The sequence below is a fragment of the Carex rostrata genome, chromosome 4 (assembly GCF_964058835.1).
Source record: "Carex rostrata chromosome 4, lpCarRost1.2, whole genome shotgun sequence".
In the NCBI taxonomy this organism is placed as follows: domain Eukaryota; kingdom Viridiplantae; phylum Streptophyta; class Magnoliopsida; order Poales; family Cyperaceae; genus Carex; species Carex rostrata.
The window spans coordinates 14,890,410-14,911,090 of NC_135921.1; the positions used below are offsets into that span (position 1 = coordinate 14,890,410).

General features: G+C 36.6%; 4 protein-coding genes across 7 annotated transcripts in view; 1 reads left to right on the forward strand and 3 right to left on the reverse strand.

Annotated features, from left to right (window-relative positions):
* Nucleotides 1-1,230: 1,230 nt before the first annotated feature.
* On the reverse strand, nt 1,231-8,294 carry LOC144553605 (serine/threonine-protein kinase VPS15-like). Of its 2 annotated transcripts, XM_078301837.1 has the most exons (13): nt 8,072-8,294; nt 7,882-7,986; nt 7,710-7,784; nt 7,505-7,627; nt 7,054-7,099; nt 6,806-6,966; nt 6,636-6,715; nt 6,293-6,398; nt 5,865-6,041; nt 2,895-5,744; nt 2,496-2,743; nt 2,271-2,370; nt 1,231-1,582 (listed from the first exon to the last, which is right to left on the reverse strand). In XM_078301837.1, the coding sequence occupies exons 1-13, from the start codon at nt 8,162-8,164 to the stop codon at nt 1,406-1,408; spliced, it is 4,341 nt and encodes a 1,446-aa protein (XP_078157963.1). In that variant the 5' UTR covers nt 8,165-8,294; the 3' UTR covers nt 1,231-1,405. The 2 variants fall into 2 exon arrangements, with proteins under 2 accessions (XP_078157963.1, XP_078157964.1); XM_078301838.1 differs by lacking the exons at nt 7,054-7,099; nt 7,882-7,986; nt 8,072-8,294.
* The window catches only part of IRX14-L (Nucleotide-diphospho-sugar transferases superfamily protein), an 80,405-nt gene continuing 61,012 nt past the window's right edge, over nt 1,289-20,681 (reverse strand). Inside the window, exon 5 of the transcript XR_013511398.1 lies at nt 1,289-1,396. The gene's annotated coding sequence lies outside the window, so the exon portion shown is untranslated. The remainder of the gene's footprint in view (nt 1,397-20,681) is intronic.
* Nucleotides 8,777-11,470, reverse strand: LOC144552668 (uncharacterized). 3 transcript variants are annotated; one of them, XM_078300656.1, is made up of 7 exons: nt 11,210-11,470; nt 10,373-10,669; nt 9,948-9,994; nt 9,819-9,851; nt 9,513-9,654; nt 9,351-9,409; nt 8,777-9,070 (listed from the first exon to the last, which is right to left on the reverse strand). In XM_078300656.1, exons 1-6 carry the CDS (start codon nt 11,322-11,324, stop codon nt 9,375-9,377), a joined length of 669 nt encoding a protein of 222 aa, XP_078156782.1. In that variant the 5' UTR covers nt 11,325-11,470; the 3' UTR covers nt 8,777-9,070; nt 9,351-9,374. The 3 variants fall into 3 exon arrangements, with proteins under 3 accessions (XP_078156782.1, XP_078156780.1, XP_078156781.1); XM_078300654.1 differs by having other exon boundaries at nt 9,819-9,994; XM_078300655.1 differs by having other exon boundaries at nt 8,886-9,070; nt 9,338-9,409; nt 9,819-9,994.
* Nucleotides 17,381-19,048, forward strand: LOC144553591 (deSI-like protein At4g17486). Its single transcript, XM_078301819.1, has 3 exons — nt 17,381-17,631; nt 17,784-18,071; nt 18,502-19,048. The coding sequence occupies exons 1-3, from the start codon at nt 17,499-17,501 to the stop codon at nt 18,750-18,752; spliced, it is 672 nt and encodes a 223-aa protein (XP_078157945.1). The 5' UTR covers nt 17,381-17,498; the 3' UTR covers nt 18,753-19,048.

Consider the following 20,681-nt stretch of genomic DNA (forward strand, 5'->3'; position numbering starts at 1 on the left):
TTTCTTTTTTTTTTTAGTTTAATCCCCGTCCTTTGATATCTACTTCATTGGAATCAACCAGGATTGATTGCTATATAAAGAGCTTTCTTGACCCCCAACTGTCCCAATTTAAGGACCAGAAAAGGTCTGGTTATTTGACCCAAACCATTAAGGGAGTAAAATGCATGCCCTGTAAAACCTTGGATTTCACATTATAGTTCGCCGATTTGTTGCAATTTCAGTGTCCTCTAACTGTCAAGTGTCAGGCAGCCAGTTGAATTTTGGATTTTCCATGTAAAAATTGGTCAGGCTTTTGGTACCAGATATATGTTAAGTGTCAGGGAGTTTTAGAAGTGTACCGGATACTAGAGATCATGAGAGCAATTAATTTATAAACGACATTCTGTTGCTAAACCACTCTTTGTTTAACCTAATCTAAATTAAGAAAACGACAGTTTCGACCCAGTCAGAATAGAAATGGGTTTGAAAATTCTGCAAGTATATACAGGCTGTTATTTGTCTCTAGATTTGTTTGGCTATTACAAAACACACTGCATTGCCTGTTAGGTTTCCTCAAGTCCTCATCAGCAGTGGGTCCATGCCAATGCCAATTTTCAGATTTTTCAGGAAAAATTACTTGTATAATTTGCAAGGGGAATAGCCTTCATAAATTTTTGTATGCATCAGATGACATTAGTAAAGTTTCAACCTTGTTGAAAATCTTAGTAAATAAATTAATAATAAACATTTCAATTAGAAAATTCGACCAGGCATGAAATTTGCTAGAGGTCGAAAAATAAAAATGAAATGAGAGTTGCTTGAAAGGAAAGAAAATATACTAGGGAGTTTAATTATTCCCTCCATTATCCCAACTATTCTCACACTAACCCGAACATCAGTATTTTCCACTATTTTCATTACTAACCCGAATAGTACTAATTTTATTCACTTTGAAGATATATTTTAAAGTCTAATAAGGAGTGTGATAAATTACATGACGACAACACAACGGTTCGCGTTGATCTCAAGTACAATTTTTAACAGAGCACGCATGCAGTCGAACACTACCTGAGATTTAGCTGAAAGACTGGAATCAAAGATTGATATCCCAGGGCCAGAGCCAGACATTCCAGACATTCCTGGTCGATTGAAGGTTATTACCAATTTATTTGTGCAGTTCATGTATTATGCAGTTGGTATCTCGTCGATTACTTTGTCTATCAAGCCGTGATTTCGATCAGACGGTTTACGACCGAATTTAATACATCTTTTATACGACCTCCTGCACAACATACAACATAGTAAAAGAAAAAAAAAATCCGTCCTTTTCCTTTTCTTCTCTTCTCTTTTCTTTTCTTTAATTTAATCATATTTAAAAAGGTCAAATATAATATCTACAAAACAAGCAAAGAACCTACAGTTATATCTATTTCCATACTTTAATAGCACCATCTCGACTGCTAGATATCAACAGCCTTTGATTCAACTTCACGGATGCCAAGGACAGCACCGCGTCTCGGTGACAACTGGCCGGGTCATTAGCCACAACAGCAAGCAAAGCCTTTTGTGTTAGCTTAGATGTTGATTGTCTCTTGTTCATTTCCTGTCAACCAACCACAAACATGTATTCTATAACCATTCACATTCAAAAAATGGGGTCAAACATCACCAAAATATGCATGACACTTTTATAACCAAACCTATATTTTATTTTTCATAATACATATTATTTATTCAAATTGACTGTTTTTTCATTAACACCCCTATTTAAACTTAGATGGCCATTTTTGCATGATAACTTATCAGTGGTACTTTTGATGGTATTAACCAGGAATGCGCATCCTCTGAGATATCTCACATTTTGCGTGACTTTTTGGAAACTCTTCAAAAGCTCAAATAATACTGGCCCCCTGCGCTATCCCCGAATAGGTACAGGACATGTTGGTCACGCAAAATCTGAGATATCTCAGAGGATACGCACTCATTAACCAGACCACCACCAGACTATTTCTTAAAATATTTTTTATAAAACTTGTGCTCGACTCGTCAACAAATGGGTGCATAACAAGTGGATTTAACGCAATTTGGATTTTGTACATTTTTCGCACTTAAGACAAGCAGGGCTGATGCTTTGTTTAATACATGGTGACATATGTGGTGCAATGGAAGTGATGGACGATCCCAGGGCGAGCCAGCCCTGGGCAACAGTTAACATGCCTCTTTAAAATAGTGTTCCAGAGGTCTGAATACCGGAGTATTATTTAATTCTAACATTACAAAAATGAAATTACCTGGACAACTTGTACACCAAAGCTTGACCGAACATCATAAACAGCATCATTCCCAATTCCCTTTGCTGAGGGACCACAGACACAGTAACTCCGCTCAGGACTGCATTTAATTATTACACATTAAACAAAAAAAATTGCTTTGCACAGAAGTTCCAGAATAAGTTTCCTACAAGCTCGTCTCTTACTGAGAGAGGAGTGGAAAAATATATATGCTCTTGTAAGTACCTAGCATGATCCCAGTAGCGTATCCTCACATCAGTACCAGCAGTCAGTATGTCTCCACCAGGCAAAGGAAGCAGTGACCTCACACCTGGGAAGCGAGGAGACGGCTCATTCAAATCCTCAATTCTGTATTTGGAAGTTGTGCTCCTCCTCAGATCTTGCCTCGAACCAGACTTCATTGTAGGCCTCGTCTGTGCTCTTGGTACGTTTGATATCTCAGCTTCATTTTCCATGCTTGCCGTTCTAAGAACCTATGCATAAAAATGTGGGTCTATTTGATAATTTTGCTTGTATTAAATATGATACTTTGGGATGTTTGCACAAAGCATTGAAATGGCATGATGCAGGGTAAAAACAAGTGCACCTTTATTTAATATAATAGATGGATAGCCTATGAATTACCTGATGGCAGCTCCCATTCTCAGCATTCCAAAGAGACACCTCATTCAAGCCAGCTGCAATATAAATCAATGGCCGTCCACCCGACAAAGCCACCGAGTTTGCTTGTGGCACAAACAAACACGTCTTCTCCACAGGACTCACTGTTGAGTAGTTCCACGAGTTAACTGGTACCAAAAACCTCATGTCCCATAATGTAAGCACGCCTCTTGAAGAACCTGAGACAAACCAATTCCCGCATGGTCCCACAACAAGAGATGTTATATAACCCTCCTCCGGTGCCAACCTGAATTTCCATGCATCAGAGTTTGACCTTATGTCCCAGATGTGGATGCCACACTGTCGCGTGCTGAACATCACTGTCTGGCTGAAGCTGTCATTGGCGGCACAGTTTATGAGGCTGACAATAGGGCCCTCACAAATGTCCTTTTTCTTCACATCAGTTATACCAGAATATCTCTCCACAACACTGCCTAAACCTCTAGAAACATAATCAACTGAGAACAGGTGCAGAGTTCCATCACTGGCGCCAGCTACCACCTGGGCAGTTCCACGTAGCATCTCTGCACAAAGTGCACGGGCCCCACCACCACCTAGGCCATATGTCAGCCTCGACCTAAATGAGATGTCCTTTTCCAACTTCCTGGTATCCCATATCCTGACAGTTGAGTCATCAGAGGCACTAACAAGGAATGCCTGATCATTCGACACCGCCACATCATTCACAGCCAAACGATGCTCCTGCAGATGGGCCACCAGTACACCACGGGGCCTCCACCCAGTGAATGATGGTGTCCCCACCATGTCAGACTGGGAAGCATCATCATCTCCTCTAGAAATATTTAAGGAGCTGCCCTTCAGGCCAATGTCATGTACACTGATATCTTGGAATTTACTCGCAGTGATGTAAGAACTGTCACTGTCTCTCTCCCCGTCCTTTTTGCCTCTGACGTCTTGATTGGAGCTAGATTTGATGATTGCACTGGAGAGAGAACTAGAAATAAGCTTTGGCGGTACAGAGCTGGATAAGCCCCCCAGAGGTCTGTTGACAGGTTGCAACCATGCCATGCCGGCTCCCACAGAAGCTGCTCCAATAGCACGTTTGTCAATGCAAACAGAGTAGATCGGTAGACCTTCAGATGGCACTTCACAGAATGAGGTGTTCCCAGCAGCCATTTGAGGGGAAACAAGGCTAGAGAACTGCATCTTACCAGCCGAAACCAAGTCCTTTGCATCCCTTGATGGTTGCTTAGGAGGTCTACCTTTGAAGCTCTCATTTGTTACTTTTTTACTATTATTTTCTATAGTTTCCCACTGGTTCAAGAAAGACGTGCTATTGTACCATATTTTCCTTTGCCTCTCGAGCATGTCCGAGCTGCTCCTTGCATCCTCTAAAACTTGGTAAAATACCTGTTTTGGCACTGGGGGCTTCAGAGATGCAAGTAGAGATGCCTCGGAAGAAAACTTAGCCGGCTCCCTCGTGAAGAAAGGCCTTACAAGAGGAGAGAGATACACAAACGAATCAACAGGACCCAAGCTCTCGCTACAAGCCGCAAGAAAGGTGACAACCGACCTTCTCACCCATTGGATCGGATAGCTCAATAGAGGCCTTGCTTTCTCAATCAAACCTAGAAGCACGGTTTTTCTCAAGAGACCACTTTTACAAAGCATGGATAGGCAATCAAGCACATTAACTATGACAGCCTCCATTTCATCACTTAAAGCCGGTTCAATGTAAGGCAAGAGGTACTCCTCCACACTTCTTTGGCCCACAAAATAGGCGACATACACAAGCTGCTCATAAAAGGTTGCACGTAACTGGTCATCCCGGTCATTTAAAAATGCTGGGAGGATGGGAAGTAGAAAATCATTGCTTTGTCTATGACCAAAGAAATAACATAAGTAGCCTACATCCCTCAAGAGGGCCCTGCGTACATTAGGTGTCTGCCTGGGTCCCATCACCAGCTCTTGCACAGTTTCTGATAAGGACCTCCTCAAAATACCCAAATGCCCTTGACTTTTGATAGCAAACCGATATGCAGTAATGGCAATCTTGTAGATATTGCTTGCATAGCATATTCTAACGCTCTCCTCGGAATCATCTGGAAGCATAGAAAGCATTGGCAGAATATACTCAGGAAATATCATGGCATCACTTGGTGGGAAATCTTGTACAAGGGACAGGACATCACACAGTGTATCTAACGCAGCGCAACGCACAACAGCCGTAGGATCAGAGAGCATGGCAATTACGTAGGGGACCACATGCTGGAGGCGGTCTTCATCATCTATGTAAAGAGACGCAGCCCGCAATAGGAGAAGCCCAGCTCGTCTCAGTTGAGGCTGCTTCATGTTCCTCATACATGAACAGAGAAGTGATGCGATGAGCACCATCCCCTCACATTTTGTATTGAAACTCTTGCTGTGAAAGAAGGTTATGTCGTAATTATCTGATGTGGTATCATAGGAGGACACTAAGGAATTTAGCTCAGTTTTCAGGATTCTTCTCATCTGAGGTATCAGTTCAGTTTCTCTGTGAAGGCCTGTTAGCTCAGTAGAAAAGTGTTGCTTGGAAGAAGAGCTGGATCGGTATTGCAGTGTATTTCCCTTTGCTGGGGATGTATTTGTGTAGGTCTGGTTGGACCTCTGTTCGACTTCTTTGAGAAGGGAGTTCAAATCTCCTACAATTTGAATGTGATCAGGAGGTGCCTTCTCCAAGCCAGGGTTAAACTTGTTCTGATTTAGTGAGTTATTGTTTGATTCAGAGATTAGGTTTCCAGTTGGTTCAGTGGTAGCCTTTGTAATCATCATTTGCTCTTTCAGCCTTAGAAACGCACTCTGGGTCAACGCGACCTACAATGAATAATAAGAAGTAAGAAAAAGTCAGCACTGGGAGTCAATGTGACCTATAATCATTATATAATATGAAAAAATCGGCACTCCTTTGCAAATAGAAAAATAACAATTACTAACCCTTGTATCGGGGTCGAGTGGAATTAGGCATGAGAAGAACTTGTGCAGGAAAGGGGAGAAGTAATTTGGAAAAATGACAGATGCATAGTTTTGCAAGTAGCTTGCACATGACAGCCTAGATTCTGGGTCTAACTGGATCATGTGGAGTATCATATTTTGAATTCCATCATCTTGAATCTGCACCATGGAAAAAAAAAATATATATATATATAAAGCAATAATTATAACAGCAATCTCTGTCGCAGTACTAATGAGACCAATTTGAAGGATTCTGTGCTTCCAGTTTATATTAGCGAAGAATTGATAGAAGAAAAATGCACACAGAACAAATAAGCTGAAGGATAAAGCAGAACTAATATGCTAAAAAATAAAACAAGAAGAACAAATATCCCAACAATTTTTTAAAAACAGAAACAGACAAATCAAACCTTTTCCAAGATAGGTCTGGGATCGAATTGTCCTCGGCGATAGGCAAGAAGCTGAGAAAGCTCAAAAAGTGGTTGGCCCTCTAGAAATAGCTCAGCAATAACACACCTAAGGGTACCCATAAAGAATGTAAGTGTAAAAATATTTTTGTCACAAATACATAAAAAAGGAAGTATGTTGTTTTAGCAATTCCCAGAATGTAATTATTTGTTTTGAAATGAGCACCAGACAACTTATTGTAATGCTAAGGAAGGATTCATTATAGCAACTATCAAATGCCTATCAAAAACATGTTCATTAATTCAAAGCTTATAACCAACAGCAAGAATAAAATAAATAGCTTACCCAACTGAGAATATATCCATAGAAGGCTTTAGAGGCGCATCAGGTGCAATACTTGCCTCTCCTCCATGTTCATAGAATCTCTAGAATATGATAAAATTTTGAGTGGGCAGGGATTGAAATAATAAAATATTATCAATAAAAAAAATTAGAAAGGGATGAAAAGAATGTACTTCAGGTGCAAGATAGCAACGCCTCCTTCCACCAGTATCAAAAAAGAAAGAGAAATCTGACGGGTCATCATCTGGGATGTAAGTCGGTTTAAATGATGCAAAGTCTGCGAGGTAGAGCCAATTCCAGGAGGTGACAAGTACATTCTCGCATTTTATGTCACCTGAAAATGAAAAGATAAGAATTGTGAAAAATGAAAAATAAACCTAATTACTATTTTGCCAATTGGAAGGCAGGCTAGCACTCATACCATGGCAAACTCCCTTGCTATGGCTCTGCTCCACTGCACATAATAACTGCACGAAGCAAATGAGCTAAGTCCACAACCATATCTGGAAAGTAACAAAAAATAACCTTACGTAAACACCCAACCCTGACAAGTGTTTGGTTATCTGTGCTGTTTACCCTTGAAAAAGATTTGTACAAGCACCAAATGAAAAGGTTTAAACACACAAACTCTGATCATGTACAACTGCACTCAATAATTACAGTTCTGATGCCAGTACACTGATGGGTAGCATCCTGGTGACCCTACACAATTATTGATTTGATACTTTCTTGGGCGTGTCTGTATGTGCTTACACTTAATTGCTCTACTTAATAGTAACTAAAATAAAGGTACTCATGTTACTATACATTTTCCAATTGAATTGCATCTACAAAGATACAACTAAATATAAAAAGAAAGAACAGTAATGTACCTGAAAAGCAATCCATTTCTTCTCAATAAAACTGAGGAAAGGACGTGTGCTTAACCGGTCATGTAGGTTGCCAAAGAAATACTGCCTCAAGAGGTAAGCCGCCTTATCTGTCTCAAGCCAAACCTAAAACAACCAAAATAAAGATGAAAGCAACAATATTATAGTGAGAACACAGAACTGCATACACATGTCAAGAAAGTATTACCTGGAAAGGCCATACGTGGGGCTGCTGAACATTTTGAAATATGTCCCTGATTTCCACCAGCCTTTTCTCATACTCCTATATGGCATGGAAACTTTCTGGCATGAGTACTGTTCTTGAAAAATGATGATCAATTTAAATATAGATGAAGCTCCATTATAAAATTTGACTATACCTTGAGTGGAAGGGGGTCGCCTCGCTTAAAATATACTTTTACCAACACTAGACCTTCATCATGCTTGCAGAGTACGGACTTAAGAAATCGGCCACGACCAACAACCTGAAATAAAAAAATAAAAACAATAAGTCAGTAATTGTTAACACAATTAAAATTGTAGGAAAAAGGTAAGAAATGAACATCTGACCTCTACTAGCACGAGGTTATAGGTAGTGGGGAGCTCGTGAAGATAGTACTCGGTGGCTGAACCTTGTGTCGTCCGTGCAATTTTATTTCCCATGCCTATTGTGACTATTGTGACTATCGTTGCAAGTAGAGTTCAGCGACCTTAGATAATATTGTTTTCCATTTATTATTATCATAGAAGAAAAGACTATTGTGACTATCGTTGCGTTGCCGCCGCCGTGGTTTGGGATTGGGAGGACCGGAGGAAGAACGAAAACTCACCGGCTTCTTCCTTTTCCTTTCCTTTCCTTTCCTTTCCTTTCCTTTCCTTTCCAATGGGGCAAAGGGGGCACGCCAGCGATTGATGATCGGAAAGCAAAATTTGGTATTTGCTGTGTGTTTCGTTCATTTATAAAGGCCCGTGGTTATTTACGGCCACGGGCTGACAAATGGCTCGAATTGATAAACTAAGCCCATAGGCCATAGTACAACCTATAGTTGTTTTACAAGCCTCACGTCACGCACAAAGCTAACATCATATTTTATTGTACGCAACACCATATTGAAAGTTCATTCTCACAATAAAACGCATCTCTTAAAATTGTGCACCGTGTTTTATTTAATATTAATATAGCGTCTTGCAAGAATGTTTTTGAAGAAAAATAATCAAACGGGAAATCTAGAGTTTTCTAATTTCGAAAATAATCGTAACTCTGATAAGAATGTATTACAAAAATAAATGATTGAAGAATCACTCATGGAGGTACCGCACAATCTCAAAGAAAAAAAAAATGTAGATAACTGAAAAAGGAAAGAAAAAAGAGCAAGCATACACATTGAGCAAAAGAAGTTTGCTCATAGATAAAGTTAATCCAGCACAATCTAAAAGAAATTAGTAAGTAATTAATTCTAGTTAATTTTTATAGAGGAAAATGAACTATTCTCCAAAGATCAACCTTTCTCAGATAAACAACTCCCGTACTGTGTTTGTGAATAGCCAGCCTCCCCACAAAATATATTCCTGAAATGAAGTCATAAATTATATTGACCTTCCAGGTTACATAAAATAGAAAAGTAATATTCAGTAACGACAAATTGACTTCTCTGAAGATCACATTTATCTGCTTGCCAGAATGGAGCTGTTCTTTCCAAAATTGGCATGATTCAAGTACCAAAACTAACCATGATTGACAAAACACACTGAGTTGCTCCTATCACTTGTCATTTTGTATCCGATAATGAAACAAACAGAATTTTGACAGAAAAAATACCAAATAAAGAATAATACCATAAGAAAATACCTTACATCACTCCAAAAACTAAAGCTATGACCCACCAGAAGGGCTTCCATCTACTGATTCTGAAAATTAGACAAATGAATCATTTAGTAATGTGTGTTTGTGAGAGAAAACATTTCTGGTTTCAACATTAAGCAAACAAAAAGAAAAGGGTAGAAAAATTACCATGTATCGTGGAAATGGAGGGTAGATTATCTTCTTTATACACTCCAAGAGGTGAACCTCGCACAGAGAGGAGCGTCTCGCCATTCATAGGCAATCTCACAGTTTTTGGTGTCATTCCAAAAGAGAGGCGACTACTCATTGCCTGAAAAATTATTTAATTTAAAATAAAAAGAAGCTATGCAATCCCAAGGATGAAAGTAATATGAGTACACTACTATCATACAAAGAGTACCAGTAAGAATAAGCTTGGCCATATATATTTGCACAAAATACAATGAATAAATAAAGAGAAAGAGATAAATGTACCCCTGGAGTTTGCCAAGAGGTGCTCGCCCCAACCTTACAAGTGAGAAACCAAAAGACATTGTTAACAAAGAGTAGAAATTCAAAAACAGCAAAAATAATGTAAAAGTATTTAGTATTAAAAAACCATACAGAATTACGAGCATCCATGCCAATAGCCTCTAACACATTCTTCCTCACTGCAGACAAAGTTCAGACAAAAAGCAGAGGTTTCTATTAACAACAGGCTATTATTGATTCCTTCAAGACACAATGCATTGTCAGAATAACAAAAAAGATTGTACCAGACTCTTCTCATTTCTAATCTAGATGCTGTTATCCATGTCTTGAAAAACAAGACCCTGCTGTCTATGTCCAGTCCCTCCGATCTAATATGGGCAGATCATATCAAACCGAGATCCACATCACTGATGGACCACAGACAGGATTAATTTCTGTATCCAGACAGTCCATTTTAGATCGGAGGAATAGAGCATGAAAATAAAAATAACAGCAGAAATTAACTGCTTTTTTGGAATTAATTTTTATCACAATACAATGACACAGCAGACTAAAACCTGAATTAACTGAAAACTGGAGACCTCCAGTAGACGTCACTACTGAAGAACGTAAATTCTTTCCAATGCCATGATAGTCATGTTCACAAACAATATCATCCTTCCACTTCAACTCGAAAACATTGTACTTCTCATTTCTCACTACTTCCAAATTTGGGAAATGCTCTTTGAAGAACTGCAAAGCTGGCATTTTGAGCTGCTCCTTGGTCATGTAGGATCTGAGGTACCTCAGCCGAGACAATAGATTCTCTGTCTCAGCTTCACAAATGGCTTCAACTGCTGCAATTCGTCGCTCAACTGTTCAAATTATAAAAGCCATCAGATTGTAATTTGCCAAAAGACAAAAAGGTTCCTTCTCCTATCAAGAAATCAGAAAGAAAGTCCCTCCACTGTGGTATTTGGAAAGGTTCTAATAGGATTGTAAACTTGGACTATTAAAATAATAAAATTTAACTTGTATGTTTGCATCTCAGAATTCAGTATCCAATACGCACGTGCTAGAATTTACAGATATACTGTTGAAGTAAATTAGCTTTCAATAACTAAATTGAGGTTAATCGGAGCTTAATTGTTAAAAGGCCAGGGAAATAGAACCCTAAATTGATGACATACATGGAAAAGATTGGATCGGTAGGCATTGAACTTATTTTGGTGTTTCAACCAAGCGGAAAACAGTAGGTAGAAATGGGTTCTGAATACCCATAAACTGCAATTTCCCTGTTTTACCAGTATTGTAGGAGATTGGTATTTGAGAATTGAGAAACCCTAGCAATTTTGAGAAGGACATTTCGGAGAATAGTTGAAGAAACAAAAACAATTTTGATGAGTGTCACTCACCTTCCCGTTTGTTGAAGGATTTATGAGGATCTTGGATAAGATCGTGGGCTACTGAGTTGTTGGATTTGGGTGCTCGTGGTGGCTTCTTGCTTGCTCCTTTCCTTGGTCTTGGCATGGTCACACTTCCAGTGAGTCAAGAGATCAAACCTTTCAAAGAGAGGGAGAGGGAGAAGGAGAGGCGAAATACTTGGCAGCCGCTGCCAGCCTGCCAGCCAAGGTTTCAGAGAGAGAGAGAGAGAGAGAGAGAGAGAGAGAGCAGCGGGCTCCAAAATTCAAAATTGGGTCGGTCCGATCGTAGCCTAGCCTTGTAGGTTAGAGTTTGACTAGATCTAAAGCTTCATTCATTCAAGCCTTCAAGCCTTCAAGGTCGAGTTAGACTAGATTTAAAATTCGTGCACAACTTATTTGAATGGTTGAGATTTTCTAAAAAGTCACGCAACATATGAGATATCTTCGTTCATCCGCCGTTGATCCGGATCCTCTCCAAATTAACGGATTCAATGGACAGTACTTCATAGTTCATACACCGAGTCCGTATACTCTACATTACCTCGTATCATTTCCTTGAAATTACATATATTTTCCTTCTTAAATTTATAATATCATGTCTATTTTTCTAAATTTTAAAAATTCTCACATTTATCAAATTAATCGTCTTTTCTATTAAAATTTATTTTATATTTAAAGAGTTCTCATTTTATCATTTATTAAAAAAAATAAAAAATACATAACTAGTTTGAGATAAAGGTTTAGTCTTCTGATTATCTCATTTGTGAGGACAAATTGTTTAAATTTTCAATTATTGTAATTCTAAAAATAAGACATGATAGAGGCACACAAAAATAAAAACATTTGAACCCTCTATTATCTTATTAGAGCAAAGTTAGGGTGTGATGTGCTCACTATGAGTGATTGATAAGCACAACTCTAAAAGTCAACCGTATTTGTTTCGAACGACAAATTCAAACCATTAAAACCATCTATTTCATGATTGGCGTCTACATGAATTTTTTTTTGAAAGTTACGAATTCATTTAGCACAACGTCAACAGGTCAAAAAATAAAACTTTTATAAGTTGTTTTATGTATTCATTTTTCATCTTTTTTATCACTTGAATTTGTACTAAACAAATTCAAAAATTTTAAAATTTTGTATGTACATGTATCACTCATAAAGTAGATGGATTTCAACAATTTGAATTAATCGTTTGAAGTTGTACTCATCAACCCCTCTTGTTAGATACATTACATCCTAGCTTTGCTCATCTTATCTATCTTATTTGTTAAAATATAAAATATAAAATATAATTCAAAATTAATAAGTAACGGCTAGTTTATTTATTAGAATAGAAAATAGTATTTTGTAGGAAATAGTGTTTTGTAATTAATAAGACTAGAGAATAGTGCATTCTAACGCTTATTTTTTGAATGTCTTGTAACTATAAATAGAGATATATATATATATATATATATATAACTAAAAAATAAGATTGCAATATAAGTAACTTTCTTAAATCTTTTCTTTCTTGTCTTACAAACAATAACATTATTCTTACTCTGAAATATATTAAAGTAATTAATTTCTAAGAACATAGAAACTTATTTTCGTCGTATTCCTTTGGTTCATAGTATATTATATTATAATCATTCCTGGGCACACAAGTCCAAGTTGTTACGCATAATAAATTAATAATCGACCGACATAAATGTGTGCCGTCTGTGTTGCTTATAATTTTTGTCGATCTGAATTTTAGTACAATTTCCAATTACTATTTTAATAGTGTAGTTGTTTGTCAATCCCCATGCAGAAAGGTGGATGGCAATTCAAGAAGTCAGGCGAAGGTGGCCCTATCCTACCAACTGGAGACACTCCCAACCGGCACCCTCACCCCCCGGCAGCCCTCCCTTACCAACCATACTCTCGCCCTACCTCAACCCGACATCCATTGCCACAGCTAACTGAACTCAACACAGATCTTCACCTCCAAATTCACCAATTAACATCACAAACTTCAACCATCTATTATGTCTCACCACATAGCCCGTGAAGGCTCCGGTTTATATATATATTTTTATCAAAATCCAGAGCGGCGCAGTTGCCCTCCTCTGGGACAAGCTGGGTCCACCCCTATGAACATGTCATGTATAATCACGGCATGACTAATATACCGGGGCCGTCCTTTAAAATTTGATCACACCATGGTATGTATTTGGATCCTTACTAGTGCGTATTAAAATTTTATTCAATTATATCTGTTTTATAATGTTACGGTATAAAAATTACTGTGAAGATCATTATTTATTTATTTATTTATTTAAATTCAGTAAACATGGCAACCACTTTCGGTTTGGTCTGTTTGGGAGACATATACATAATGTAATTTAAAAAACTGTCTCATATATATATAATACTAATAGCATGCCAAAGTACCTTTTTAACTACCAATTAATTAATAGCACTATAGTAGTGCGTTGAGCAATTGTTAGTAGGGGTGAGTAAATCACTCATAACTCGCTCATTAAAAACTCATCTAAACTCGCTCATTTATCCGCTCATTTAAACTCGCTCATTTACTTAATGAGCGAGCATGAGCATGACCCAACTCGCTCATAACTCGCCCATTAAGAATTTGCCACACCTAAATCCTGCCACATTTAATCTTATGTAATTCTGTATAACATCAACCTTGCATCATTAAGATTGATAGATAGTGAGCATAGTTTCATATTTAATTATGTGTAATATAATGAGTACAATGTAACATTTAATCATGTGTAACATACTAATATTCATAGTTTCATATTCATTTTTTTTGTAAATCGGCAGAACCAAAACCTCCGCCAAAAGCCCAAGACAAGTAATAGTAATAACAACTCGCTCATTTAAATGAATTATGACAAGTTGTGTGTGTGTTTTTTTTTAAAACAGAAATTTCTAATTTTTTTTATTTTTTGTATTAAAATATTAGAAATGTTGAATATATTTCTTTGAAAATAGATGGAATACAATATAATTTGATTTATTAGAAAGACTGCAACAAATAACCCGGATCAATATTTTTCAGGTCGGATTTTTCGCGGATGTAAGAAAAATTAATATATTTATTTATGTGTTATTGGAAAAAAAAAATGTTTAGATTCTGAGTTATTGATCCTGATTCAAAAGTCACTTCTATGTAATCTAGAAAATATTGTGATCCATCTAGTACATTTAATTAATAAAAAGTTGTATCTATTTTTGAAAAAAAAAAAAAAACTTTAATTTATTTAATGATTGTTTTTCAAAAAGAATTCTCAAAATAAATATGCCGATAATTACAATGAAACGTCTAAATCAAAGCCAATTGACTATGAGCAATTGTTAGTGCTTGCTCAAAACACACACATGAACATGATAGCCATGATTTACTGTCTTTTGGTCCCTATGCGGCTATGCGACTATATATGCGGCTATATATGCGGCTGTGCATTGGGATCATATCATATCCTCATTCCCTCTATCAGCATCAGCCTCTCATTCTTAATTTCTTTGGTTTCGCTTCTTCATTTTCTTTTAAAGCATATATATGTTTGTTCTTTTTTAATAATGATAGTCGGTGTCATCATGTAATTAATGGATTGAATTAATTAGTTGGATTTAATTTCGTCTATTGCTTGAACACAATTTATGATGATTAAGCTGCGCTGCGCTAGCTTTTTCCAATCCGTGACCAAACTACAATAAACTCAGAGTAGTATACATTATATAATAATAAATAAAGATTGTTACACAACCAACAAAATTTTGCACCATTTGTTGTCAGACTATCATATTAATTAACTAGAATACCAACATTAATTTGTGTAATGAAATAATTTTTTTTAACAAGAACAAATTTATAGGCACGTGCTCCGTGCTCGTTGCCTAAATTAAAGCTCTAATACAGTCTCTGCTGAAATTTCATCCCTAAAATCACCATATATATATATATACTTAGCTATGATCGATCTATCGTTAGTAAATAAGTTGTATATATAATTAATTTTATGAATCCGATCAGGCATGTCTGACGAACAAATTAAACTGACTATATACACACACATGCATCTTAGTTGCTCAGGTGACGAACCGTGGAATTATTATAATTTATTAAAACATGGATTTTTGTTTTGTTTTTTGGAACAGTGCCTTACTAATCATATAAAATTAGTTGATATTTTAGCCAAATCAGATCTGATACGAATCTGAACAAATTCAACCAGAGCTAAAATGCACATAGCCTCTTTAAACACAAATTTGAGTGAGCTGAGCTGAGCTGCTGAGCTGCTGAGGTGATTTGAATTCCATTTCTCCGAGATTTCATTTGGGAGAACAACAGCGTGAGCGTGAGCGTGAGTGATATTTGATATTTGTTGTTCTAGAAGAATTCAAAGAATCTGGTTGTCGATGACCGATGATGAGTGCATGGGGCCCACCAGTGACCTCTTTTTAGTACGATGTGCACCTAGTCTAGTCTAGTCTAGTCTAGTCTAGTCTAGTGCAATCGTGGGTGCAACCAATGAAATGACATCTCAGCTCTGCCTCTGTCTCCAATTCAATGAATAATTATTATTCAATTAATCTTCCAAATATTAATACAAGACATTTTTCTATTTCATTATGACATAAATCGCACAACATTTTATACACAAAAAAAATATATATTTTTGCCATATTTTTATAAGCAAAAAATAATATTGAAAAAATGATAATTAATTTATTTTGCAATAAGAAGAAGAAGAAGAAGAAGTGTAAGGGGCTATCATTTGGTATATTCTAACTGATAATTACCATTTACCATACTTTAAAATAACAATATTTTATTATTATTCATTCATTTGGTATATTCTAATTGATAAAATATAAACATTTACTAACGGAATATATTATAAAAGAACAAAAAAAATCTCATAGTAAAATGAAATATTTTCATATAAAAACAATAAATAAAAAGAATAATTATTCAATAATATCTACGAATGATATTAAAATAGATTGGAATGGGGACATATTATAAGAGAGCAAATATGTTCAAAATTCATTATTTCATAGAAAAAAGTTGAAGGACTTTTAATTCAAAGTACATTGATTTTGTGTGGTATTTTCTATTACAATAAAATACTGCAATTTGTTATTTTACCATTTTATAATTATATTTTGATGAGATGAGCTACGCTACTCCATGGAGTAAAACGCGTTTGTACTCCACATCGTATTTTCATTTTTGAAAGTCCAAACGACCGATCCGAACCGTTAGATGTGATCTCCATATTGAAATGTAATTGGAAATCAAATTTTACATTTTTTGGAACTTTTTTATTATTTATTAAGCAATTTTGAAAATTGCTGTTTTGCTGTAAACAGTAAAAAAATTCTGGACTATCAGATCAGCGATTTTCAAAATTGCTTAATAAATAGTAAAAAAATTCCAAAAAATGTAAAATTTGGTCTCCAAGCACATTTCAATATGGAGATCATGTTGAGTGGTTCGGATCGGTCATTTGGATTTTCAAAATAAAAATATAGTGCCATGGAGCACTAACGCGTTTTACTCCATGGAGTAGCGTAGCTCATCTCATATTTTGATTGTTATCAAAAACTTGCAAAAATACACTGTGATACTGATAACTTATAGATGTTGATTTTTCTACTTGCTAATTCATATAAAAACAAAGTTAACAATTGATAATTATTTATGTTCCTGTAGAGAATATAATACATATTACATCTAACAATTTTATTTTGACATATAAGTTTCTAAACTTCTGATTGCTGTTTTACAAGTGAATACTAGATATATAGCAAGCAGAAGGAAGAATTAATATTGCAGATGTACATGGGTTATTAATACAAGAATGAAGATTTGATAGTGTGAACCGTAGAATTTAAATTGAGAGATCCGTATAAGGTAAAATTGGCAAATTTCCATTATTATGGAACCCGGGGTTTGAAAAGGATTGATTTTTTAAAGAAAGAAACGGTAACAAGCCGTCGAAAGGGAAGATTAGAAGAATAAAAACATGGTATTGGAATTGGTACCCCCGTAATTCCGTAATTCTCTCTCCTAACTAAGAAGAGTAAGAGGGGAAACCGACTACCGAAGCGGTAAAGTAGAGAAGAGAATCCAGAGAGAAAACCGACATTGAAAGAAAGTCGCCGATCACCGCCACCTGTAAATCTCTCTCCTTTCCTTTCTCGCGCCTATCTGTCGTGTCGGCGAGATGAAGTTTTGATCTGAGACCGATTCGATTCGATTGATCCGGGACGTTGGATGTTTAGCCGAAGGATGGGTGCAAAGCGGCGCGTCGGAGCCGTACCAGTGCACCTTAATGTGTACGACCTTACCCCGATCAATGGCTATGCATACTGGCTCGGCCTTGGCGTATACCACTCCGGTGTACAAGGTATTACTGTACCACTCCCATGTATGGTAGTATGGACCCTTTTATTCTTAATCTAAACAATGTCAAATCTTAGGGACAAATGGCTTTCTTAGTTTCCTAGTTAATTGCACTTTCAATCTAGCTAGTTAATTAATACTCAAATTGTGATGCAGTGCACGGTGTGGAGTATGCATACGGGGCTCACGACCAGGCCGCAACTGGAATCTTTGAGTCTGAACCACGACAATGCCCAGGGTTCCAGTTTAGAAAATCAATTTTGATTGGCCGTACTGACATGAATCCGCGGCAGGTGCAGCGCATCATGGAGGAACTAGCAGCTGAGTACACTGGCAACACATATAACCTCATCTCCAAAAACTGTAACCACTTCTGCAACACAGCTTGTCTCCGCCTAACCTCCAAGCCCATACCCAAATGGGTCAACCGCCTTGCCAGAATAGGTAATATTGATACTGGAATTGTCTGGTACCATACCATTTAAATAAGATCCAGCTCTTTGTTGCACCCTAACTGAACAGTATAATTCGAGTAGTCAGAAAATTGAATTGACTAGATAAATGGGGGTGGATGCTATCTTCATCGCTGGTACATGCCATACCATCTGTAGACAAAATTGAATGCTCCTTTAAGTGGGTAGCAGGATAATTGTATCTACATATCAAAATTGTCTTTCGGAAGCATTTAAAAACATATCAAAATACACTACTAAGAAGTTGCAAAAAGTGGGTTTTAGGATATGTCCTGTGCAGTTGCAGGAGTCATTTCCAACTGAGAATGATATATTGTCGAAGAAATATTCTTAGTAATGTCCTTACGTTTGAAACTCAGTAAAAGTTATGTTGTGTTGATTCTATTATTTACAAATTGAAGGTTTTCTTTGCAATTGCGTCTTGCCTGTTCACGTGCCATCAGTGAGGCACAAAGGGGATGAGGTGAAAGGAGACAAGGAGAGGCTGAGAAGCAGCTCCACCAAATGCATCACTTCCATTGAAGCTAAGGGACCCACAGTCAGTGAAGGCACATCATCTAAAATGGCAATGCTCCGATCTCTTTCTGTGGGGAGTAAACATTTCAGAAAAAGTAGATCTCAATCTGCTTCTCTTATTGATCCCAAGGTCTGATTTTGGAAGGGAAAGACTTTCCTTGGCAGAATGAAATAATTTCATTCAACCATTGTTTTTTTCAGTTTTGTATTTGTTGATTTATTTTTTTCTGTAGTTTTTGTATTTATTTCTTATTCTTAAGGGTTATTAATGTGGTCTGGATGTTTGCCTGGGTTAATCCTTGACTGAGATTGAATTCTCCAGGTTTAGCATGAGTTGGGATGGCAGCTTGTTAAAACAAGCGGTTTCATGTGTTGGATCGGGTGAGGCTGGTTTTCGGGTTGAAATGGATATATACTGAGATTTAACCATAACTTTGCGTTTTGCTGATTTAGAAAAGGATAATAAGCGAAATACTTGTTGGTTTAACAGAAGTTGTCATTCATAAGCATAAGAAGGCACAATTTTAACCGAAATTTTAAAGGCATTTTTTCAGAATGTGAATTCCTTTTTGAATTAGCTCTGTTCAGGTTGAAATTTGAATATTACTGGAAACTGGCAAAAATTATTTTGGTCCCATTCAATTGAGATTAAATTTTTGGAAAGAAGGGAATTGTCAATGCCTATCATAATTAGTTTTCATTGCTGAACAATTAAAAAACAACTGGCAATTGGTTAGCCTGATAACGGGTACAGAGCAAGTCATACCAGGAAAGGAATGCAGAGGATCCAAGCAATACCAGTTTGTCCATTTATGATTTCCAGCTGGTTATGATGGAAGGAGCTTGGAGTGGGAACACTGAATTGAATGGAAATGTTGGAATTAATGTTGGAATAATTATTATCTACTGTATCCCTTTGTCCTCCCCTAGATAATGTCCCCCTACTTTTGTTTAAAACTTTAAATAAATAAGCCTTAATTATTGATGCAAAAGTAAGTGCGCTAGACTACTCTTGTGATCTTGTCTGGTGGTTGTTGCAGTTCGTAATGATGCTTCAGCTTGAGCAATAATTTCTTTTTTTGTATTAGACTTAGACCTCTCATTTGACTGGTGTGTCAGTGTGTCCGTGTGTGTTTCTTCTCTACAGTGGAAATTTGGTTCTTAGTTGAAAAAATGGTATGCTGGCATGTTAGGTGTCTGTAATCTGTATAATTGAATTCTATGTGTCTTGTTCATGTAGAATAAGACTAAATTTTCTATACACTGGAGCATTGAAGTTCTCAGTACAGTGCTGTGTAGTATGTTATGGAGTATATATATATGCCGTCAATTAATAAGATAGTGTAGGGTTCTAATATCTCTCACATTTTATATTTTTGTTTTCAAAATTGAAACAGTCAGTTTGAACCGCTCAATTTGATATTCACATTAAATACGTTTGGAGACCAAATTTATGATTTTTGAAAAAAAATACTAATTTTTTAGATAGCTAGAAAATCACTGTCTTTAAACAGTTTAGAAATAGTGATTTTGTATATATCTTAAAAAATATTAAAAAATTTCAAAAATTATAAAATTTTATCCACAAGCATATTCTAGTATAGAATCATATTGAGCAGTTCAGATCTACAGTTAACACTATAAAAATAAAGATATAAAATATAAAAAGTATGAGATATTAAAACTCTCCTCGTCCAAAATGTGTCATATAAATTAGCAAGTCGTAACATGATACACTGATATATGAAGAGATTGATTATATTTGCTAAAAGGTTTTCCTTGAAAGGATTGAAGCACTCCAGTCTCCAGTGAGTGAGTGGATTCCAGTTAGTGCTCCAAAGCACAGGAGACAGTAGATTGCAGATCGATTGCTTATTTGCTGCCTCCACCACCACCACCATCGGTATAAAACTCAAACTGAAAGTATGTATGAGTTATCCGGACTAGCTGGTAGACTCAGCCTCGTTTTGGGTGACTGTGCGACAGATCAGCTAGTGGTCCCCCACTCAAACACGTGATTAATTCAACAGTCAACACCATCACCCATTGTTTCATTGTTTCTTCA